The 25,946-nt window shown below is 40.8% G+C and overlaps 1 protein-coding gene across 20 annotated transcripts in view; it reads right to left on the bottom strand.

Annotated features, from left to right (window-relative positions):
* MTSS1 (MTSS I-BAR domain containing 1) overlaps positions 1-25,946 on the bottom strand; it is a 127,420-nt gene that overhangs the window by 94,606 nt on the left and 6,868 nt on the right. For 11 of the 20 annotated variants that reach the window (XM_068181374.1, XM_068181366.1, XM_068181383.1 and 8 more), the window contains 2 exons: positions 15,870-15,931; positions 13,077-13,150 (listed from right to left, as the gene is read on the bottom strand). In XM_068181374.1, coding sequence (XP_068037475.1) covers positions 13,077-13,150; positions 15,870-15,931 — 136 coding nt within the window. Of the gene's footprint in view, positions 1-13,076; positions 13,151-15,869; positions 15,932-19,210; positions 19,340-25,946 lie in introns of those variants that run through there. The other 9 variants (XM_068181346.1, XM_068181338.1, XM_068181415.1 and 6 more) reach the window with 1 other exon arrangement.

The following is a 25,946-nucleotide window of genomic DNA, read 5'->3' as shown; positions in this document are numbered from 1 at the left end:
GATCTTAAGATCAAAAGAAATTCTCATTGCTATAGACAGGTCATACAAAATAGATGTGCCTGACATCCAAGTCTTGGGGTCAAACTACCACTTCACACCTCCATACTGGAGGATGTCAAAACCTGTACAATCCAGGATTGTTCTTGGAAGTCTTTATTTTATTCTCCCTTTAAACAGAACTAGATCTCCCTTTAACTAGAAATCATTGCAATTGCGTAAATTGCTGTTATCACATTGCTTGCTTTTAAAAAACAAAAAAAAAATTATAAATTTTATAAATTACAAATTTTCTCCATCTAGTTACTGAAGCTATTGTTTGAGGCAATATACCCCATTACAAGAAAAAGCTAAAGGAAGAGACTCCTGTTTGCCTTGTGTCCCTTCAATCTTTCCTAACGGCTGGAAGCAGTGAATCAAAGGTAAAATGAACTGACTTGCCCCAGTTTGTTTCCATGCAACTTAAAGCTGCATCATCAATGTTTAATGTTTACTCCCATTGGTCACAAGAAGCTTTTTATATGCTGAATATGTTTCATCTAAGAGACCTCTTCTCTTAAAGAAAGCTATTCATACATCTTTCACCTCATGGGTACACCTAGAAGGCACAAATTTTGAGTTAACCTTCCTTTATTGAAAAAAAAAAAAAAAGTGAAACTAAGTTGAAACCAAACTGACTAACCTGAAGTAAACAGAAGTTAAGCATTAACAAGAAAACATACATTGCTTTATCCACAATGATCACAACCTGAAAAACTGAACTCTAGAGAGGCTGAAATTTGGACCAACTTAAACAGATTAGGCAATAGTTAAAACACTGGAGACAAGAAGCTTTGGAAATGATATCGAACAGATTAATTTCTTAAACTGACCAAGCATTAGCCTTCATTTTAACCAGCCTAAGAGAATAGGACAGACTTCTTGCTGCTTAGGCTCAAAAATCCCTTAGCAATATTCATGATGGTCACATGGGTGGTTGTATGCTCTTCTGAAGGCATTAGCTTTTTTCCCTGTGACAGACCCCATTAACCCTAACATAAAGCCTTTAACAAGAAAGCTTCATTCCAACAACTACATTTGCTTTCAAATACTCAGGTCTAAACTTTAACCTTAATTATACCATGCATATAGTCACTCTAAAGTAACACCTCAACCACCTTCTTCATTGTCTCTAGAGATGCACACCACAAGTTTAGTACTTTCACCCCAGCTGGGAACATACATGAATAAAGCTTTTTCTCCCACTCCTAATTTTGAAAGCCATGTTAAATTAGTAAGGTTGCTAACAAAGAAAACATGTAGTGAAGAACAAAGTCTCTGAAAACAGGCAGCCACTTCAGACAGGACAGCTAGAACACTTGTGAAAGTGCAGCTTGAGAAAAATGGAGTTTATAGCTCTGAGTGAATCCAACCTCAAGCTTACAATGAAAGATTAAAATGTGTTTGTCTAAATCAATTATCCGTCCTGAGCACACATTGTGCACTTGAACCCAACAGTCTGGGGAGGGCTTTGTACAGTGTGTGCACAGTACACACTCAGTGACAACACTCATTTCCCCAGCAGCAAGCTACATTTCTGCTTAATAGCTAAAACATTCCCTTGACTATATTCATAACCAAGGCTCCTGCCTCTGCAGTAGCTCCATAAGAGCTACACATGAACTCTTTACCTTTGAACCAAAGTGGCTAACGCTCACACAGAGCTGCTATTCTCCACACAAGACAATCTAGATTTAAGATGGATACACAGTCACAACAGCATCCAACAGAAATGTGCTCCACTGGACTCCAGTGATTTTGCAAACTAGCAGAAAATGCACACGCATTAAAAACAAGGATAAGCCATCACAATATGCACTTTAAGTATTTACTAAATTTACTTGGGATTTAATTTATTTATAACAACTCAATGTTCTGGACTTCCATCGCTGTATTGTGTAAATGTAACCAAGTCTTACTCTAGGATTCTCATTTCAGCACTCTGCTTAGTACCTGCTTGAAACAAAGGGAGATTTATTTATTTCTACACAAGAAGAAAGGTGAACATGGTTTCTCAGCAACATGAGTCATTATAGTCTTAGATGATAGTTTCCAATCCTAGTTCTCAAACTGTAATCTGGTCATCTCTCAGTGCCAAATTATCTCAGATTATTCGAATGCATCATTACTCTCTTGACGCAAACAGTTTAATCCAGTAATTTATCAGGTTTTTTAAAATCACTGTAATACTTTTACTATGGACTTGCATACATAAACAGTGAATATAAAAGATGACCTGTCTGAACGGATTTTTTAAAAAAAATAAAACCCCTTGCTTCTTCATGGATATGTACCGGATGTCCCCTAAATATTCTCAGCACAACACACCCAGCTCCTCTTCATCCACCATACATTTCTTCCTCTCTAAACTCACTTTCCTCAGCCTGCTCCAGCATCCCTAAATACCAAATGAGTAGGAGGCTGCTCTGAGGGTGGTCAAGGCTCCCCTTGAGCTGGCTGAGCAAGTGGCATTCCTTGTGTGTACACACAGGTCCATGCCTACAGGTACACAGGACATACAACTTCACTCTCTCCTCAGAGATGCTTGGCTTCTGGGGGAAGAGGGCTTGGAAGTCAAGCATATCTGATATATATCTCCTTTTCTAGCACAGCAGGAAAACAACCTTCAATCATACAAAATGACATCTTCACACTTCAGACTATTGCATCAATGACCCAAGTTTACTTTAGAGATCAGGCTTGATCTCATCACAATTTGGGCAACTTCTGGGGTTGGGAAAAAAAGACCAAACCATTCCTGCCTGCCTAAGTCCAGTTTTGTACTTAGAGGACTTGTCTGGACAGCAAGCACTGTTCTGCATCCTTTCTCACCTCCATCACATTATTCAAACTTTAAAAGTGAAGACAGAATAAATAGAAGATTCATTTTCATGCACCTGACCCCACTATGCCTTTCTGGACTAATTGCAAATGGTGCAAATCAGGCTTGCGTATTGCCTGGCACCTTGAAAGCCTACAGCCTCTACAAGCCAAGCTTCAACACTCCCACCACTGTTTAACCCTGAAAACCCAAATACATTAAGCAGGTGTGTCTGGGACTAAGTAAGGGAAGAAGCTGGTCCTGCAGACAAAAACACATTAATAATGCTATTTATCATGCTCAGCAGAACAAACACCAGCTCTGCTTCAAAACAGAGTAATGGCAGTATCAATGGCTGTTACTCTTGAGAGAAAATGGACCCAGTTCCCAGGCATATCTGTCACTTTGGGGTGGGCTGAAGTGACTCCAGGACAAACACTCATTTATGTATTCTTCAGTGTTTCCATCTGGCAGCTCAGCCAAGGGAGGGGAGTGGTGTTAGAGAAAAAGACATCCCCCCTGCTCACCTCCTACTCCATTTTTCAAAATGCCTATTTTTAGCCCCCAGTGTACATGCAGAGGTGCACAGCACCACTACCGTAGTAATGGCAGCCACAAACCTGACTGCTTGTTTGCCATCCATCAAGAACTCACACAGGGTTGCATCGAACTGCAAAACAGGCTCAAATACCGCTCCAAACTGAAGTCCCAGCCAGCTCCTTGATATTAGTTACTATAGAAACCAGTCCCTCGGCACAGGCGCTCACAGCAGGAAATCATGCAGATTTCAATTTTACATAGTAATAAATGCTGCGGGAGAGGAGAATTTCACAACAATTGCAGGGGCTGATTGTACAAACCCAGACCTCTTCTACCCCACGACACTGCAGATGAACGTGCCCACACACACAATAGCCACTGCTCCTAGTTTTGAAGTGGTTTCCACAAAGATTGTGTTGGGATAGATGCTGGAAAGGTGGTAGCATTTTTCATTGGCTTCATTAGACTGGAAAACCTACTCATTTTTATATACAAGAAGCCCATGTGAAAACAACAAAACAAGCACCAACTGCAAAGCAGTAGGAAGATTTAAGCATGTATATAAGTACAGACAGTCCAAACATTTATAGGAAGTACTGTCAGGTCACAACCCTGGGCTTCTTTGGAAACAGCCCATCTTCCTTTCCTTCTCCACCCTGTCCAAAAAAACAACCTGAATGGAGGGCAGGTCACAGATTAATCTGTAGAAAAAAACTGTTGTAGAAAGCACAAAGACAAGAGGGAGGACTCTGAGCCCTGAAATGAAACAGTGAGGTAATATTATTTTAACTTTCCAGAAGTAGTTCTACAGGTTGGACTCCATCATGCGTGGGAGTAGAAGAGGAAGACACACAGCACAATGCACTTCTTGTCCCAGGCAGACCTTAATTTTCTACTGAAATTCAAGAACCAGTGAGGACTCTTCCCCATCTTTCTAAATGAGCCTATAAGCCTTAACAGGGCAGGTTTTACACCAACCAGGGAAGAAAAGAGCAGGGAACTGCTTCACTGAAGCAAACGAACATGAAGGGAGGAGGGAAGGGGTGAACAGCTTGCACAGCAACAGGGACAAACATTTGTGCTGGCAACACCCGACAAATCATCAAGCAAACAGAAGGACACGAAAATGAAGGAAGCTGGTCTATTTTTAAGCAAGACCTCATTATTACCATGAACATGCACTGCTTCCCGAGAAGCAGCAGGTATGCAAACATGAGATGAATCATATCGCCGAGTACATCACCTGGCAGTAGAACACTAGTTTGCATGGACACACACAGAGTGAACACATAACAATCTACAGTCCTGACACCTACAAAAATGTGTGGAAGAGCATCCTTCTGGGAGGCAGCCTGAATTATGAAGAGAAAAAAAACCTGTTAGACAATGCAAATGTCACTGCTGTTTCTGAAAATTACTTTTGTTACTGCTTTTGTTAATGATTAGATGGAGTCCATTGTTATGGACACTCCATTCGCAATTAGTCTGCTGCACCTTGTAATTTCACTTTTTGTATAGCTCTCTCATGTCACTAGAAACCAACAATTTTTGTACAGCCAGGGCAAGAATAGACTGAGGGAATTGGAGAAGACACCCCAAGTGCAAGCACATATTTTATATCACAGCCTTTGCACAAATTGCCTTGCTGATACAAAGGAACTTTCACAAGTGGTTCAAGGGCTTGTGGACTGGGGCGCAATGACGTTAACTGCAGGACTCCGGTCAGGTCCACACTCACATCCCTAGAGGTCTGGTGAGTTTGCAAGAAGCCAGCTAACAGCACCAAATCTGATACTTCACCAACACATGTCTTCTAGAAAGCCACCACTGAGGTGACCAACAAAAGGACAACCCCCAAACCTGCAGCTGTGAGGCACAAAGCACAATGCCACAGAAGCTCAGCAACTGCTCTGCAGCCTCCACAGGTTGTTATGGGCAAGGTCCATGAGGCAAAAAGCACTGCCCTACTTCAGAAAAACCTTTTTTAGTCTGAATTGATTTTATAATTCCCTTCCCATGACACTGAACTTCCCTTTCTCTCATATGACAAATAAAAAAGATACTAAATAAAACTCAATGTGAACAGATCTTCAGCTACCTTTGTTACCCAGCTGGTGACAGATTAAAAATAAATAAGAGCTGCAACAACTCTCTCGTTGTGATTACTACAGGATTGTAACTATGTGCCAACTAGTAATTTATCACTTCAAAAGGCTGCTTGAATTAGTCTGAAAGGGGATCTCCCACCACAGAAACATGTGCTACACTGGGAAAACCAACCGCCAACCAAAACCTCAGCCTCCACTTTCAAATCCACATCCCATCATCAAAAGGATGCTTTTGCATCTTTGATTCTAAACTAATAAATCATCTGAAGGAAATCCTAGAGCCACTTACAATTTATCCTCATTACTTCCCAAACTGGATGATTAAGACATTAGAAGTTTCATTCTGTTGCCAAGACTAAGAAAATTCTCTACAGCTACAAAACCAGTCTTTAGTTACTGAAGTGTAGAAGCTCTGTGTGAAGATGCCCACAGAGATATAAATTCATCATGTAGCTGGAAACAACAATCAATCCATCCATCCCAAGCCTGCAGAAAAATCAGGATCTGATATTCTACCCTCCTAAAAGCAACACAGCTGTATAAGTAAGGAGAGAGAAAGAACCACGACCAAGTATCTGAAAAATTAACAGCTGTTCCCCCTCCCCACACTCCCAAAGATTTCCAATTCAGATAACAGTGAGCAGACTTACATTCAGTCATGTGAAAGAAGTCCAGCCACTCCTATCTTAACACATCAGCCCACTTCTTGGACGAGCTACTAAAGAAGTTTGTTTGCTTCTTCCTCCCTCACCTTTTCTTTTTTTCCCCTCATAGAAGCTGGTCTTGCATTCAAATTTTCTATTTAGCACACACAATTACCTGGTGGCTTTACTCCCTTTCCTAACTACATTTCAGCCTCTTAGTAAGCACCTCAGCCTCAGCAAGCTCAAAAAAATACTGGGTTGTAGGGCAAATGCAAACTCCACTCCTGAGTCACTCTCTGCACTGTACAAAGGGACATCTGACTATGTAAGTTATTATAGCAATTATTTTTGTCTATTGCCCTGAATATTACTCCTTAGGTAGGGACGAATCAGCACAAATGCAGTCAATGACCCTGAGCTAGATTTAGTCTTGACCTCAAGGAAAAAAATAAGTCATAAACAAATAATATTTTTTATGCTGCAATGCCTGCATTCATCCAAAGAGAAGACAATGGCTATGTTCTACCTGCAGTGCAGCCCTTTCAAGCCCCTAACAGCCCTTTCAAGCCCCTAACTATAAAATCTACTCATTAACAACCAAACCACTTCTCTTGTGTTTGAGCATTTTAGATGTTCACCCCATTTTGACTGCTCCAGCCAAACGGGCTCACATCAGAAGCGGAGTTCTCAGGGCAACACAGTTGTTGACAAACATGGACTGACATTTGCTACTGGTCTAGAGTGAGATGGGAACACAGAAACAGCGAATAACACAACATGGCCTTTGTGATTTGTAGTTTTAGCTGTTGTAAGCAGAATATCCAAGTCCCACTTCTCCAAACGCAACAGATATATAATATTCATCCAGCTTCAAAATTATCTGCCAGTGATTCTGAATTTGGTCCTGCATTTTGCATCATCTTCATGAAAACATAATGGAAGACTTGTCTTCCTGATTATTTTATATATGAAAATCCACGAAGTCTGGACTGTGTTATTTTTCTTCAGAGACTCCACAGGAGGAATAAGTACTTATGACAAAGTCTTATCTTAACTGACAGGAAGTTTAAACAAAGGTTTTGCTACTTGAATGTGAACATCTGAAATTAAAGAGGAGTCAAACAAAGGGACTGGCCAATGAGAATGCTTTTCCTCTAGTGACCAGCTTTGTTTTCACTCTGAAATTAGGCACAGATCACTACCACATCTCCCCAGTCCATAGCCAGGAGCAAAGCAGTCTATTTCAAAACTGTTATACAGCTGTATGTCCACTGCTGTAGATTGTGATGTCTTTCTCCTCCCCAAGCTTCACTTCTGTTCCATCTTTTTTTCCTCCCTCCATGAAAATAAATAAAACAATAAAAAACACCTTTCAGTATTGTCCCATTACATTTTGCTGTAGCACCAAGACCCTACCATACCTTGGGTCACACTCTGCTGTATTTGCAGTGAGCGAGATCCTGGTTCAGGAGGCCTAAGTACACTTATTTGGGAGACCACAGATAATTCCAGCCCTGCAACACTTTGTGCAGCTTGGCACCTTGGAAAACCACTTCAATACATACAAAATAGATCCTGGCCAAAATAAAAAGGATCACCCAGACTAAGGACTGTCTGAAGGGGTACTTACACACTACCTGGAACAACATGGATGCAGAGTCTGTCCAGGAACACCAATCTGCAGCAAAGGTACTATTTTAAGCAGCCTTATTAAACATGAAGAGCAGTTACTGAGAAGTGCCACAGAAGAGCTACCTGATGTAGACACAAATATTAATCAAATTTAAATTTATAAGTAAAAGTGTTAAACCATATTTACATTTTTGTGTGCTGTTGAAATTTAATGAAGCACTTCCTCCACAATGATATATCCGGCCCCGCAAAAGGATAACATTAAAATTACTATGCTGATTTTGGTCCCTGCTGGTGCTGCATGCCATGCAGCTAGTGTCCCAGATTGAGAAACAAGATGTATTCCATTTCCCATCTGTATGGCAGTTGTCTTCTGTTAAGTGAGCAGTTTTCCTTATCTCTTTCACAACCAATCCTCTCTCAGGGGAGACATCTGCTGATAATGGGCTACTGAATGTCACTGCATGACTGATAAGAACTATAACATCCCATTGTGAGATGCTCCGCCCAGAGGGAGGAGCCAAGCATTCCTAACTGGATATAATCTGGGTTTTGGGGACATCAGAGGCAGCCTTTCCACTGGTTCCCAAGAGGAACAGCTGGGGTTTTCCTCTGGACCTTCAGAGGAAGACTACACCCTTCTACAGGATCACTGCTCCAACAGAACCACATCTGCCATTCCAGGAGGACTGCAGCCACTCCAATTTGGACTGCTACCAGCGCCCTGAGCGAAAGGGCATCAGGTTGTATTCTGACTCCGTCAGTGGTTTTTCTTTTGTATTATTGCATGTATTTTGTTTCTTTTCTTTTTTCCTAATAAATTGTATTTCTGACTTGGAGTTTCTCATTGGTTTTGCTTTCAAACCAGAACACACAGACTGAGTTTTGCTTCCAAATCTACTCAGTGCCCCTTGGTAGCTGGCTGACTACCCACAGTATCCTCCCTGATCTCAAAACCATCAATCCAGCAGAAAGGGTCTCCTACTCAAGTGGAATTTCCTGTAACTCTGCATTGCCTTAAAATCCTCTCAGACATCTGTAAAATGAAAGAGATGGAAAACATACTAGATGTCAGAATTACCAAAGGCAGGGAAAACATACATCTAGTAGCACTTGCCAAGAGGGAACTTCAAACAGCATTACAATCCATGGAATCCAACTGGCCAGAGAAAGCTGTGTGATATACTGACACCCTCTTAAACTGATTTAACTAATCTGCTAATATCAAGCACACCTATGTATATGCAAAACCCTTCAATATGAATGAAAAATAAAAACCCACAAGACTTGAGTATCAGCTGCCTCATTAACAATCTCACTTTGAAGATCAATTTTAAGCTTGGGTAAATCAAAGCTTTTAGATCATCTTTCCATAAATTTTAATTTACACCTGTGCTTATGCAGGTAGGCAAGATTGGGGCAGGGTTTTATCCACGGAAGCTGCTGATGGTGTATTAAGTGGATACAGAAGAAGCGTGCATATCTTCACATTAATCTCCCTCATAACACAAGGAGGATAGTTAATTTTCACACCTACTTTTTCAAGTTCCTGAGCTCCAGTACTTATCTACAAAGGACATTCAAATGCAGCAGAGGCAGAAGTAAACTAGCATACAAAAAGCAAAGCAATTTACACATGCCCTTTTACATACTGTTGAAAGCCAACTTAAAAATATATCACATATAAACACACAGTATTTGGGATGCGCAGTTCTTGCCTTCATAGGGGATTATCTTTTTATTGCACAAATAATAAAGTACAAAGAAATAAAATGAAATTTGATTAAAATTTCTTCCATGCATCAGCTAGAACTGGTGGAGGTAAAAACATTCAGAATCTCAAATATTGGCAGAAATAAGCCATGTAAGAAAAGCCTGAACTAAAACTCACGAGCACACATCTCCCAAACGGAAACGTCACTTTTAAGGTATTCAAGAGTTATTATTACACTATTTAGGGCATATTAAGGATTTAAAGGTACTCTGAAGTACCTCATTCATTTAATATTTTGTAAGCGTTCTTTTTAATGATCACAGTGGGAGATAATACAGATTCCACCGCATACTACCAAGTTCTTCTGGGCTGTATGCCAAACAGATGCAGCTTGAATAACAAAAACTGCTACATAGATGTCTCTATTTTGTCAGAGATGAAAAATCAAAACATCTGAAGAAATTTTGTTTTCAAAAATCTCTGATACCAGCAAAAAGAGCACACACTGCTATACAGATAGCATTACTTTAAATTAGCAGCATAACTTAACAATCTCCCCCATTCAAATGATGATTCTTAGATGACTAGACCCACAGAAATCTAAAATTTTGGTGATACATGCATCAGAACTAATTTCCCTGTGTTTTCCCTTGTCATTCTAAAATCAAAGCATTGAACTGAGGGAACTAAACTGAGGAAAAAAGAGACAACTTTGGGTGGATGCACATCTAAATGGAGAGACAGCGAAGGAGGAAGCAAAAGCTGAAATGAGCTGGTTGGGAATTAATTTGTGTACTGAGTCACCACAAAACATCAGGTACTTCACGTTCAGGGCTTTTCCTACTTTAGAAGCTACAAAGGGAAGAAAATACACCAAAGTACATGTTATCTGACTCACACAATCCTAGGTTTTACCACAGGCAGAGCTCCAATTATGCCTTCTATCTGAGCTCCAGATGGGAATGTGAAGATTAACATCGCTACCACTGCAGGATTAGAAGGAAGTAAATGTCACAGAGAGAATGATGCACCATAAGAGCAAAGTCAGTGCTTGGGAACAGCAGTAATGGCACACAAGGTGAGGCTACCAGTCGGAACACGAATTGGCAATGATGGAAATAGGCTCTCATTCTTGAACACTTGGTGACTGAAAGGAGATTGTCTCCCCTTGCATGTGTGTGGATATGTATATTCAGGCAAACACTTTTTCTTCTTTCAAAGTAAATGCTGCTGCACACAGATTAAAGAGTAGCCAGAGTTGTTCTGTTGATTGATAAAACACTTCCATCAGCTAGATCAATGAATCTTAAAATAACAGGCTACTTTCTATAGAACTACAAGCAATTAAAGGCAGCACCAGCTTCACAACACTTCAGTCACCCTACAAGGAACTAAGACTGTCCAGAGCAGGCACCTGCTTCAGCATTTTCACATACAGTTAGCTCCCAGTAGAAGCATTTGGCTCATGCAATGATAAACCAGCCTCATGACGTAAAATACACCAACCTCCCTGCCTTTGTCATGAGAAGTGCTACTCAAGTCTCATATATCCCCAGGAACTGACCATGACTTTGTCTGACTTTGGTTAATCTGTTAACTGTAAACTTTGGTTTATCTGTTAACCCTCTAAACAGTGTGAAACACAGCCAGATGTTTGATTACACAATTGGATACCTAATTCTATAAACTGGGTAAGTAACAAGCAAAATTTAGGAGAGAATTTTTCACTTTAGGTAACCACTCAAAGGGAAAACTGAGAGCCTGTTAAAATTCCCACATCAGAGAAAAAAAATATTAAGTCTGTTCTGTTTCAGTTTTGGAATAGAATTCCTTAAACTGATGGCAAAATACATATTTACTGAATTGTGCCCTCAGTCACAATTTTATTTTTGCCATCACCTTCCCTGGGGACAGGTGTTTATCCCTGTACACAGCAAGGCAGAATGATCAGTATTTGTTAAAGGACCAAGGTGCAACCTCAGGGATAAACCTGAATGGGCACAAATGGAAGTTGGGTTGGGTGGCAGATCAGAACCACCAGCTAACTTGGAGTTTTGATTCATTGCCCAGAACATCACTTTCTAAAAATAAAAGCAAAATTCTCTTCTATCCTTTCAGTTAGAGAAGGCAGAAGACAGAACAGAGGAGCTATACAAATTTGGCATGCCTGGATTCACAGAGCTCCTTTTGTAAAGGATGCGTTCGGAGAGATAAGAGACAAGACACGACACAGCAGAAAGTGTAGAATACCCTTCAAAAACCCACACAGGCCATTTTTGTTTGAGAGTGGGAAAAGTTTCAGTCATTCTGGCATCTCAATGCAAGTCCTATAAGCCTGCCAGCATAGCTAGAAGACAAATCTCAAGGATTTTCGTAGTTTACTTTGTTTCCCCTTGGGGAAGGCAGTAGAAAGAAAAGAGAATATGCTTGAAGGAAGGACATGTTAGAAATCCAAGTTAAGTTCTTCCCTAGGTCTCATCATTAGTTTATTCCACTTTCTGCCATGTTTATTATTTTATGTGAGTAGATTACCTATAATTTATAGTAGGTATGCATATAATGAGGAACTTCTTATCAGAATGTAAATATTAGCTTTAGACAGGAAAAAGAAGTATTCTTCCCTCTTGTCATTCTATGACTTGGAATTCACTCCAGCAACTGCTACTCCTCCTGTTAGCCAGAGGTAAGGGAAGTCTGACTGAGCTTGAACACCCTTCATGTCAGCAATACTACTTTCTTACTCTCCAAGTCAAATGCCAACAGCACATTAGGACTTTAAAAAATGCAACAAAATCTTTAGGGCTAGAGGTGACCAAGAGCTGCTCCCTCAGTAGTGATTTATCTGCACTCTGGATTTACTTTTCACCAGCAGTCCAAGGACAGTGACCATGGGAAATGCCCTACACCACTGCAGGGACATCTGCACACAATGCCTTGGTCACTGGGCATCCAGCAATCAGAGAGAAGCAGCCTTTTGTCTCCTTCTAACTCAGCAGTCTGGAAAGAATGCCAGCTGCATTATTTTGGCTCTCCATACTCACCAATAAGCTGAGACTGCTACCCAGAGAAGCCCACAGCCAGGAAAATTCAGTTTGACCAAGAACGTCAGACTTAAGGGGGAAGCACAAGCAAAGTCTTTGCTCAAAGATATAAGTACAGGTCACTGTCATCATTACTGGTATTACACAGCATCAGCCAGTATCTGCTCTGTCTCCAGCAGCCCTACAGTTATTTATTCCAGCTGAGTATCAAGCCTTTTACATTTACACAAGGTACAGAGGCGTCAGTGAACACAGATTTCTGTAAATCTTGCTTTCTAAAATATTATTCATCAACGTATAATTCAAATGGTAATTAAGAAGTGCTCACATGATTGATGACACATTTAAATTACAGGTTTCTAGCATTTTTTTTCAGTAAAGACAACTTCCATTTTCACGTGCCACTTTTTCAAAGTGCAAGTCCACCTAACAGATGTCTCACAGATCTGCTTGTCAATGTAACAAGACTTCTTTTTATTACGACAAATGGTATAAACCACACAGCATTCTGTTAAACTCAATATTGACACATCTGCTTACCACGTGTATTAGTAGCCATGTCAGCCACTTTCTGAAAGGCATCCAAAAAGGCAGCAGCTGCTACTACTGTAGTCCTGAAATGCATACAGATAACAAAACATTAGCAGTGTCTCATTGATGCCTATTTAATTACTGCCAAAAACATTTAGGCTTATAAAGAATAACACTGTGAACTTGCAGAGGCCACAAAAATATTCTTTTATATCTGAACTTAGCCTTTTCCCTCCTTCATTTCTTAATCCCTTCCTTGCTTTGTGTTAGCACTATGGACTTGGAGGCAGCCACGCTAATTCCATGCTGAGAATCGCACAGGACAGGTGCTGTTTCAAAAGAGCACAGCCACCCTCCTTCTAGCTGATTTCCTCTGATGAACTAATATTAAGCAGTCAAACATGAAAAACAAATCTAACACACATTATACTTCACCCATTAGTGAACAAATTATAGCCACTGCTATTTTCAGGGAACATGCATATTTTAAGAATAAACATGCAGGAAATTCCTTTTATCTTGGATCCTAGCCAAACAATTTCCTGCATTTTTCATGTGGGGAGCATGAGCATCCCTTGAAACAGAAAATTTTTTTGAAATCAGACTGGCCTGGAGTTCTTGGACAAATGAAAAAGTGGGAAAAAAGGAAAAAAAACCCCTCAATTTCAAGAAAAAAAACAAAACAACTCAAACCCACAAAAACCATCAACCCCCAAGCCCCCAAAATTACCAAAACCCCTTTCTGATCTAGTGCTCCTCCAAGCAGGACCTTTCCTGAGAGGTGTATCAGCAACCTCAGACTTCACAATCCAAAGTGTCAACCTCGCTTGCCTAATCTTCCTCCACGTTTGGAAAGCACCCATAGACCACACATCTCTTCAAGTGGACAGTAAATGTGAGTTACAGTTTTCCAGACTCGTTTGTTCTAGATAAGCACACCCCAGAGCTCTGAACACCACAGGTCAGTCCCAATTTCTGAAGGTTTATAGTCTGGTTGACCCAATTAAAGAGAAAGTAGGCCAGGGCTCTACAATTGTGCCCTCTCCACAGTTACCTCATGGTTCTGTTCCTGCACATCTTTTCTAACAGTAACCCTGATTTTCTCTCCTGATGGTGGCAGTCAGCCTTTTCAAGCAAAATCCAGAACAGGGACTATCACATTCACTTTGTTTCAAGAGCTCCTTCGTAGCCTCAAAAAACCCAGTAGACCTGCAGGGAAGCTGATCCTTGGCCAGAAAGACCACAGGACTGCTTAATTAGGTCAGATTTTATGCAAGTCTCGCTCCAAACATGCTCAAGGTACAGAGGACATAACTGGCAATGTAGTAAATGGCCTACTGACAAGCACAAAAGATTTGAACACACACTGAAAAAAACACCCCAGGCGTGAGAGGACCAAGCAAATGCATAAGGACTCTCCACATGCCCAGGAGATTAAAAGGAGGGCAAATCCCCACCCTGGCAGCTAGCTAGCAATATTGGGCCCTGGAACCAGAAAATCTTTTCTAAAATTTTCCTTAACACTGTTTGTGATGCTCATCTTTCAAACTTGTGGGTCACACTGTTATTCATGTACTATGTTGTTAATTATTAATTATATTGCTAAAAACAAAGTGCCATTTCCTCAGTAACAAGATCCAGAAAGACCTGGCTCCAGCTCAAATCATATCTGCTGTCCTTTATCAGAGCACACAGAAATGAAACAGCAGCAAAAGGCTCACATTTGCTAGAAACAAACAGCAAATCCTCGAACACAGGCTTTCCAGCTGCCTGCCTGCATGTTCCTGTAGCACTGCACTGACTGAATGCAAAACCACAGGACTGGGAAATAAACAAAACTATGCCTCATGCCATCCCAGAAGGCCTGTGTTTGAAAGGTACAAAAGGCCAGGAAAGTTCTCCATTTCTCCTCTTTCTCTTCTTCTTCTACATCTTCCATATTCACTGTGACATCATTGCTGGAGAAGGAAAAAAACCACACGCAAGTGTGGCATGTAAGGCACAGTGTAGTAGACAGCATATTCCAGCTGTTAAGGGCAAATGAAGCAAACCCCAGCTTCTTTGGGAATGGTTCACAATGCAACACAGAACCACAAACCAGACTGCCAATAACCTGTTACCACTACAGCTGCTGCAGACAAAAACTGGTGCTTTGCAGAGCAGAGAGGAGACTGTGGTTTAGGGAGAGTTCTGAGGAAATGGAGCTTGTGTTTGTATCAGCAGAAACAAATTTTACAAATGAATGAATTCTAGAGGTAGAATTGGTCTGAGTGTGATACTTCTGCCATATACTAAAAAATCCAGAATACCGTTTTCAAAGTATGCCCCAAAACTTTAAGTTTTAATAATCACCAATGCAAAGCAATCCAGGAAAGCAATTCCCTTCATTTTTAAGTCAGAAGAAAATGCTGTTAAGGCTACCAAAAACTTTTTAATATTTTGAGCCCTCTTCCAACATAACGCCTTTTTATTCTACACTAATAAAAAGGGCATCATAGACCTAGCTCCACATGTGTGTTCAGTAAACAACAATAAACTCTTTCAATTTTTCATCAATAGCCATGAAATTCAGCTCATTTTATATTTATTATGTATAGCTGGTGGCATATTGTGAATTTTCCTAAATACATTAAGACACCAGTAGTAGTATTTAAAAAATTACATGCAAGCGTTGACTAAGAAATATGCACATTTTTACTAGAATGTGCTTAGAAAATTATCCTTGCAAAAGCTGCATTTAATCTTAATGTTTGCACATCCAAGGAACTGTAGGGGATCTTGACTGTATAACATAAAACTTACCGAAGCTGAGACTGCAGTTTCCCAGCTTTATTGATAAAATCTTCCCACACTGGATAACTTCCCTGCAAGAAAAAAACAAAATACAACAATGAACACTTGACTGGAGCATTCTGATTTTAATACTATAGATCAAATTAAACTAGATATAAAACAATAACTAAAACTGTAGTAAATCCTAAGCCATGAACACCAAAATTGACTGCTTCTGAATCCAGATGAAATAGTAGTCCTCTGATGAGGCTTTACAGTTTTTCTGAACAGAAACACTGGGCAAAAGGGATTTGAACTGAAGCAACAAAAAGAAATGCCTTCCTTTGGATGGATACAGCAAAAACCAAGCCCATTCAAAGCAGGGTAGTAGTATATTGCCACAGCATGTACAGAGAAGCTCCCAAAACCAAAGGCAGCATCAGAGTTATTCTTCTTCACCAACTGATCCATCTGTGTTTTTTCCAGATTCAGAGCCTGTACAATAAAAGTGTGACTTGACCAAGACACCACCTCAAGCACTGCCTCAATATAACTCTGTAATTGCACACAGAAAAGCACAGTGACAGCTCAAGACAACCAGCTCTCCCAACAGCCAGCTTTGCACTACAAGACCTGTTTCCAAAACAGTCAAAAGCCTTGGAGACAATTTCTGAATTGAAGCTGATAACACAGCATAGCATTGAGTGCATACAAAGTGCTTAAGAAGGTTTAATTCTTCCTGACTTCAAGTTTCCTTTAGAATTTTCCCCATTTTTTAAGACTGGATTAAAACCCAAAGTTGTACTTAGAATATGGACACAAAGTATTCTTGCAAGTCCTGATCTTTATTTGCCAAAGTTAAAACTAAAAATTGCTCTCTGCTCTGAAATTGCTCTCTGCAGAGCAAGTATGAATTTTCTGCTAAGATCAAAAATGTGGTAGAAAGAAACCTCAAAATTTCCCTTTGACTGGAGTCTAGAGAGTAAAATAAAATGTCCCTGCTTCCTTTAATAAAGGTATAAGACTTGCTGTTACCAGAGCAACAACACAATAAAACCCAGATAAGGCAGATCCTCAAGGCTAACATTACCCCAGCTCTGACTGGAAGAGGTTTCAAGCAAGTGCAGTTGCTTGTAGCAAACTCAGTCCGCCCTTATTAACTGATCTGATTTTTGTAAGTAAACCAAAATCCACAGCCCACACTGCCGTGAGAGACAGTGTTTTGTTTTCAGGGCAAAGACAGGCCCTTCCCCAAAAGCTGTCAGACAAATTCCAGCCCCTCAGTACACCTTGGCAAGGCAGCTCTCAGACACCTGCTTGGAAGCCTACTGGTACTCTACTCTCTCTTCTTCAGCAAAGCTTGTGGGGTTTTTGCTAAAAGGAAAAAAAAAAAAAAAAAAAAAAAAAGGAAAGAACCCGAAACAATGCAAAGCAGGTGTTCATAAAACCTTGTTATAACCTACACATGACAGAACCAGTGGCAAATGCAGAAGGGAAAAGCAAAAATAGCAGTTATCTGGGTGGCAAGACCTAGAATATAAAGTGCTTTGTGCTAAGCAAAAAATTGTCAGACATTTTAAAAATCAAAGAAACCCAATTATTTAAAAGAGGCAAAAAATGCTATTTCCTTAAACCTATTAGTCTTACTGCAATCCCTACTCTGAACCCCATCTTTCATTGTCACCTGCACGCATGCATGCATTATGCATGTGCATGCCAGGAGCCCTGAAAGCCTGGACAATCACCAGCACAGCCCAAGGCTTTACAGGATTCTCCAGCAAAATGCAAGCCGGCAAGCAGAGGATACCAAAGGCACCTGATTATGTTTCCATCTCACTGGTGTATTACCCAGCTAAACACACCTGATGGCACGCAGTAGACTGACACCAACCCTTCGTTTAGCTGCTTCCCAGGCAAGCTTAAGGCACTCCTATCAAACCACAGCTCAAGAAGAAACCCCCTTTTTTATTTAGTTTGTGGTCAGCCTGGAAAGCAAAACTGGAAAAGTCAAACATTTCCACAACTATTTAGTTCTTGTCTATAAAAATACTGTTTTCCTCAACCAAGCCTGCTCAAGTAAGAGCTCACTTTATTTAATTGTTTGCTGTATTTGTTTGGTAGAAATCAATGCAGTTTGTATACCTGGGCTCCCTATAGAGTGGCAAAGAGCATTTGTTCTCATTTCAGACAGTAGAAAACTTGAGCTTTTGGGGGTTTTTAATGTCACTGAATTAATACTATCGCTGGTGGATTTTGTTTGAGTTCTTTTTTTGCTTGTTTTTGCATTTTTAAAGAAAACCTTCCAGCACTTTTACATTAGTGATATGAAGTCCTATATTATCTGCTCACCTTGCCATATCTTGCTCTCGCACTCAGCTGAAAGTAAGAGGCATGTACTTCATCTGGGTTCCAGAATAATTTGCTCTCACTTCTCACTGCTGAAGCCACATCCACAAGCTCATCTCTCCCTCAGATCATGAAGTCATACATTGAATTGCATCATTCCTTTCAGCTTTTCCAAAGAACATTTCCATCACCACATCCCTGCTGAAACTGAAACCCCCTTCATTCCTACATACAGCAAAAGTGCTCAACACATACCACCACTTCAGAAGACCAAATAACCAGGGGTTTATTCCAACTCCAGCACCTAGGAAGCAAGGAAGCCATCTAAGTGATGCCTGTGGGGACAAACCAAGGAGATGGCAGGAATCAAACCGGTGCTGTAAATCCACACAGCACCAGTGCCCTGGGCAGCAGCTCCTTCCCCAAGACCTCTTCCTGCGCCACCTGGAGCACGGCAGCCCTGCTGTGTCTCACCTCCAGCAACTGTTCTTGCTGTTGTCAAAGCAGCATCAAGAGAAATGTTAACAGTGGTGAAAAATACACATGCTTGATTCAACACGTATTACTTTCTCAATTTAAACACAAAGAAACAGCAGATGGAATTTGATGTCTTTGTCCAAGACAAGCTTTTGCAACATAAAGCCTCTTCTGAAGAATAGTAACACAGTATTTTTAATGCTGCCTCTCCCAGAGCTTCCCCTGCTTCCCCTGCAATTTCCAATTTCAGCTGGCTGATAAAGAAACTAATTTTTCCCCTTTTAAATGTCAGGGTTACTCAGGCCTGGTGTTATCTGTGAAAGCAGGAGGCCTCCCCCAGGTGCAGCCACATTTAGGGAAGAGCCACGGCAGGATCCTGGGTCACAAATTCCCATTTAGCTCCTCATGGATTAATCCAGGGATCAATTACAGCGAGGGTTTGTTTAAATAATTTTCTTTAAAATTGTTAAAGGATTAATCCAAGGACTATTTCCCCAAAGATAACTTTGTGCTCAGTAATTCTTAGTCATCGAAGGAAGAAATTTGACCTGTCCTCCACGGAATGGGTGTTTCCCCCATGACACTCCATGGCACCAAGGCCCCTGGAGCTCCTCAGTGGAGCTCAGCTGCGCGCCCAGCATGTCACCAGTAAGCCGCAGCATGCCATTATCCTACCCCATTGCTTAATTAGTGGGCTTATAGGTGATTAGTCACCTGATCTCACAGCCCAGCTCCAGCTAAGCTGTGCCAAACTCAGGCAGGGAAAACAAGGAAAACACCTTTCTGCCTCAGGGCTGAGAAACAAACTGGTGCCTCGTGCCTGTCACGCAGGTGACAGGCTGTCACGCAGGTCCGCAGTTAGGGACATGGAACAACCTCCCCGCAGGGACAGCAAGCGCGTCTGAAGCGCCAGACACCAACACCAGAGCTGGGCAGAGTCCTCCAAAGCCACAGCTCCTGGACTGCCACGGGGAAAAGGGCGAGCCATCATCCTTCAGTGAAATCCCATCTGACACCCAGACCCACGGACATGGGCAGATTTTTGTCCACCTTCCTCACCATTCACATCTATTTTAACTGGCAGTAAATTTCATCTTCTCCATTCAGGTCTGATTTGCTCGTGACAATAACTAGTAAGTGATTTCTGTGTCTCTGTCTCAATCATTGAGCTTTTTCTTACTATTTTCTCCCCCATCCCGTTGAGGAAGGAGAGATAAAAAGCAGCTAGCCAAGGTAAGCCCACCACACCAGGGAAGAGCAGAAAATTATCACCAAGATGCAGTTAAGTCTTGGGGGGAGATTTTTTTTATTTTGGTGAACCAGCACAATCCCCCTACATAAACAACTCTACAAAAGATTTACGGAAGATAGTTTTCCCCTTCCTTTCAGGCCAGTGATCCCACACCAGGAGTGAGAAGAGACACACACACACAAGAAACTCAAATGATTGCTCAAAAAAGGAAGGGTAGACTTGCAGCAAAGGATATTTATTGAAACTGTTATTGATGACATCTAATGGCAAGAATAGGAACCCAGATTGTTGTATCTAAGATTATAACTTAAGTATCAGCAGCCCTGACAGTTTTAAAATGTTCTCTCACTCTCTTTTCTCTCACTCTTTTTTTTTTCCATAAAGAAGTTATGAGTCTTCTTTTCCCATTAAGCCAAAAGATGCTTACTTTATTAATTTATTTCCATGCACCCCAATTCCCACAGACAAGACTCATTCCATCTTCAAAAAACCCTTGACAGTGTTAAGTGCTTTCATTTATCAGAAAGGCTTTGCAGCCCTATTACCAGCTCTTGCTGGGACATCAAGTACAAAGGCAGCAGAAACAGTCTGGAATCTTGTTCACAGCAACAACCCATCTAAACTTCTGGGGCTGGGGGAAAGAGACAGGGAGCTGCTCTTCAGTAAAGCAAATCCAGAATCTAATTTTGGCTGTTTCAGCTAGAGAGGTAACAGAGAGAGGAACCAGGTGAGAGCAGTGCCTTGGTTTTATCTCAAAGGTTATCAAACCAAGAGCTGTATGCCTTCCAGGAAAGTACTAACAATGACTAACTGCAGGACTTCAATGAAATGAAAAAGAAAACAACTACACAGGCTACAGGAGCTAGAACTTCTCCACCTCTGTGTTGTTGTTCAGCTATGATAAGCTAAAAAGTTGAGTCCCCAAACACATCCAAATGCCATAGATCTGGTTTTGGAACAAAAATTGTAACTTGGCATGTGCATGTGTCCTCCTACCCCTCCAAAGTAAATTATGCTAGAAACAAAAGATTTCTTTTTGTATTTTTACCAGATAACAGAATCACAAGGATTATCATGAATGTCTCATTTCTGTGGCATTCACTACACTACCTCCAAGTAGCAGAGACTTTATTGTGCAAAACGCCACACAAGGTCACAGATGTTACACATAACAAATGGCAATCAGCAAGTATGGTTTGCACATAGAGGCTACCACTTTTCCAGAGTTATTTAACAAACAAAACCAGGAAAGAGTGGAGGGGAAGAGTACAGGAAAACAATAAGAGTCTGAAAGAAAAAGGAGTGGGAGCAAAAAGGAAAAAAAAAAAAAAAAAGCAGTTTCCAGCCACAGATGTCTTGACACAGTGGAAGACACAACAGTTTACAGGCAGTTTTCCTTCTCAGGTAACATTTGGCACTGGAAGTTTGTCCTCTTTTCTAGAAGAATCAATAGTCAATTGGGTGAAAGAGCACTAAGCCGTCCATAACTGCAAGAGCTACAAAGTGCTACCAAACACTACCACATCCTCCTTTGTACAATCCACTCATTTAAACAAGTCCGTGACTCATGGACAGGACTGCCTAGACCCTTAAGAAGTCACAAAAGGTCTTGTAACATAAAGGTGAGAACAGAATCAGCATCATCTTGCTCTTCTCCATCCAAAAAACTCTGCTTAGCTTTGCCTCTTTCTACTCTGAAAAGCATCAAGAGCCTGTCTCATTAATGTTTCTAAGCTGCATCTAAAGTCTCAAATCTTTCAACACACTGAAACAGGAATTTTACTGGCAAGAGAAACTTCATTCTTTATAATGACACAGAGGTGTACACAAAATCTATTCCATTACTCCTTTGGTTTTCAAATACACAGAATCACAGAACAGCTTAAGTTAGAAGAGACGTTTAACGATCATCTAGTCCAAGCCTCCTGCCACGAGGAGGAATATCTTTTACTAAATCAGGTTGTTCTCAGCCCCATCCAAACTGAACATGAACACTTCCAATGATGGAGAATCCACTGTTCTGGGCAACCTTCTTCACTGTCTCACCACCTTCACTGTAAAATAAATCAATTTGTGTCCAATCTAAAATGACCCTATCTACTCCCTATTTCTTATGTTCAGAATGAGAACTCAGCTAGCCAAGTTCCAATACTGATTTCAGGAGCATCCTGTAGCCTGATGCTGTCCATCATCTCTTTTCCAGTGATGCAGGACAAGAGACAATCAGTTTGGCTTCAGCAGAGAAGTTTCAGATTGCACAACCCATTCAACTATAAGACCAGGTAACAGGCTATTCTGAAAGGTCAGGGAGCTTCCTTTCACCAGAACTCCTTCAGGAAGAGTAACCCATTTGCATAGAGGTCTCGCAGAAAAACTCCCACAAGACAAGGAAAGGGACCAGCTGAATTCAAAGTCCCATCTGTCTTTCTAAGCTAAAGGTATTGCTGTGCATAGGGGAAGTTTGAGCTTAGCTCCATCAGCAAAAGTGACTCAACTTGTGCTGGGCCTGGAGTGAAAAGGCATCAACAACAAAAGACATGAACTTCATGGGATTTCACAGCAAGAGCTGACCACATACATTACTGAGCAGAGGAGCAAACAGATACAGACTCAGGGTCTGAGAGACAACAGTGCATGCAGGTGAAAGGAAAAGCACATCAAAGATCAGAGCAAGATGTCATTTAAGCAGTAACTACCCTTCAGGAAAGAAAGCAGGCGTAATTAAAATCATAGTCTTGTATCCATACATTAACTTCCATTATTTCTGCCTCTTGTTTAGGGAATGGCAGGATTAGAAACTAGTTTCCCTCAGCATGCATAGTATAAACAGGCACGCCAAGCTTTGCTTTTCAAGGACATACATTATCAGAATATTGAAAATTATGCAACAAAACACCGCTGAAGACATCTCATACGCTTTTTAAAAAAACTGTCAACTGGGTATTTATTTTATGTATCACAGAACCACATGCTTAGTATTTTCAAAACTGTTTAGTTTTTCGTTTAAATAGTACATTAGAACAATAAAGAAAACAAATAATAACACGAAAAAAATCAATAATAAAATCCAGTCAAGAAAGTCCAGAAAAGGTATTCACACCACTGGGGTAAAAAACCCAAACAACAACACCACCACAGATACCCATTTTTTCTACATTCTCAAATCACCTGAAGAATTCTAAGGAATGCTCAATTCCCTTAGCTGCAGCATTGAAATGCAGCACTACTTTGCAAGAACACACATTTTTATTAGATCTCACTAACCATTTAAAGGGGGAGGGAACCTAAGTCTGGTACTAGTCTGTTGCCAGAGCTCTGGAGTCTTTAATTAGTATTATAATAATGCTTCCAGTTAGCCCATGCTTAAACATCCCCAGTGGAGGATACCAGCTGCTCTATGGTTGTGACACCAATATGTAGTACAGCAAGGACCTGTGAAAACTCATCCTGGCTTACAAATCCAACTCATGAGCCTCCTTCTATGTCAACAGGGACCACGTCAAATCTGTGCTGTCCACAGCTCAGTTTCATGGTTTATAAGATGAAGAAACTCAGCTCCAAAGCAGCCACTTCATGGTTTAAATCCAAGATTGGGTAATTAGCAAACAAAAGTTAGACTCATACTGTGAGAAAATACATCATGCATAAACATACAGTCTCTCCTTCTCTAAACATAGGAAGTTACTCAAAAGACATGAGGGGCGGTGGGAAACAACTAGCCACAGCATCTAGAGACCTTTTATCCCATGCCACATTAAAAAAGCTGGACATTAAGTAGTCTTCCAGAGGAAGCATTTAGTTCCACATTCTTCACTGCAAGTCTGAACAAGTTTGCAAGCCTGAATAGCAGACTTCTCCTCAGAGACTCATCAATACTGCCTTTCATCCACTCAATCATTAAGTGGCCACTGTACATACTCAGCAGCTATTTTCTAAACCCACAATATTTCAGCTGGATCAAAACGAAGATAATTAAAATACCAGGAGGCAGTCAGTCAAGTTAATACCTACATAGGACAGCCTCAAGCCAACAGCCCTGTGTTGGTAATGTCACAAACACCACTGGGGTCTCACCACTTCTTTCCAAGCAAGCAGAAACCCTAATTTCTGACCATCCACTCAACACAATCTCCATCCCACAAGCAGTCATAACAGTTTCCACGACTCAAACTACTAACAAGCACTTGATTTGACCAGAAAAGTACCTACTGGGAGAAAGGCAGCAGCCAGGTAGCCAAGTTTTTAATGCTTATTGACCTTTGCCTCATGACAGACAGTGAAGTGGAAGTATGCTTATTTCAATTTTACTCATGGGAAGATAAATAATCCCTTTCAAGCTCCAAATTAGACCCGTGATTTACTCATGGGCAATGAGCATCCATGTGGTTTGCTCATGAATGGTATTGATAGGAGACATCCCAAATATAGCTTTATTAACAAAAAAATTCTAAATTATGCCTCCATAAGGGGGCTTCAGAGACATTACAAAGCATACACGTGACTTCTGCGGCAAAAAAAAACGAAAGATGCATCTCATGTTCGGATGAGAAGCATGGTGGCAGTTTATGTGGAAGAAAAAAACGAGAACAAATGTGAACCTTTCTGTACCATGAGCCAAGTGTCTCTAGTTACACGCTCATCAGCAGCATTTTACACACCAACACAAGCTCATTCCTGCAAGAATGGTTTGTTAAAGGATGACTACTCCAGCTAGCATCCTAGAATTCAAATCAACTACCTATCACTTATGGCTGTTGACCAGAAGAGTGAAAAGTACAGAGCTCACACAAAATCCCACAAGACACAAATGCCTCATGATCAACCAGCTTATGGTTAGGATGTTCCAATCAGGCTTCTCCACTAAAAACTGAGAGAGATCCTGTAGCTTCAGCTACAGGAGAGGAGCTCGGGACACTTCTGTTGAGAATTTATCAGTCATTTTTAGATGTCATCTCTTCTGCCTGCCAACACCGGGTTATCGCAGGGGTGAACAACAACACATCTTAATCAGTAAAAAGTAGTGCATATGTGAAGATAGAAACCTATCATACTGGGGGCTTAAACAACATTCCCTCATTAACTCCTTGTTGTAGATGCACCCAATTTCTTCTTGTCCTGGGGGGAGGGAGTAGAAGTCACTAAACCTGCAGCCATAGCTTGCCTTTCTGTAAAATGGGAGCCATTCTTTGGAGCCAAGTCACACAGAGAACACTTTGAAGATGAAAGCTGCTATGGTCTTAGCCACAAAGCTACCAGACATTTTGTCTCCAATCCTTCCAAACATCTTGGCATTCAAGCTATCTCATCCCAGCAGGAAGAAGTCAATCAATGTCCTGAAAGGTCAGCATAGATCCCAGCAAACAAAGCAGTGCCTGGCACCTTACAGTATCAAGGCAGACATAATTTTCAAATTGAAAATGTACCCTTGAAAAGGAAAATGCATTTCTATATATGTAGCCTATACTTTATTCTGAAGAGTAGCCTCTTTATGATACTAACTCAAATTTCTCTGTACTCATCTTTGCACGCTCTGAAGTAGAACAAAAAGCTTTTTTAGATATAGTTCCTATTTTGCTCCCTGCTTATCTTCAAGACCACACTGTCTTTGGGTAGACCATGAACCTTAAAAATGTTCTTCAGAAGTTGAAAACACATAGACTGCTATGCTACAGAAGATGCTGTTTACAGATTCACAAGTATACTACATCAACTCTTGCAACTTCTGTACTTAAAAAAAAAATAGCTTCTCAGGTATTTCATCACAAAGATTTGGGTTCTGTTCATGCACACTCAGAACTTGGGAAGGAAGCAGCAACCTCCACTGAATATCACCCTCTGTTAGGTATTAACCAGCACTAAGCCTGTAATTACACAGACTTCTTGTACTCCAACATTTGTTCAGTCAATTGTGTTTCATGCAGCACTGCACAACTCCTTCCACATTTAGAACCTCACAACCCTTATTGTGCAGCTCTTGGCATCCTGCCAGGTCCAAAAGGAGTACTCTTAAGAGATATCAAAAATCCTTGTTC

This window comes from Anomalospiza imberbis, chromosome 1 (genome assembly GCF_031753505.1).
Source record: "Anomalospiza imberbis isolate Cuckoo-Finch-1a 21T00152 chromosome 1, ASM3175350v1, whole genome shotgun sequence".
Taxonomy (NCBI): Eukaryota; Metazoa; Chordata; class Aves; order Passeriformes; family Viduidae; genus Anomalospiza; species Anomalospiza imberbis.
The sequence above is the reverse complement of the archived record's forward strand: the minus strand, read 5'-3'. Positions and strand labels throughout refer to the sequence as shown.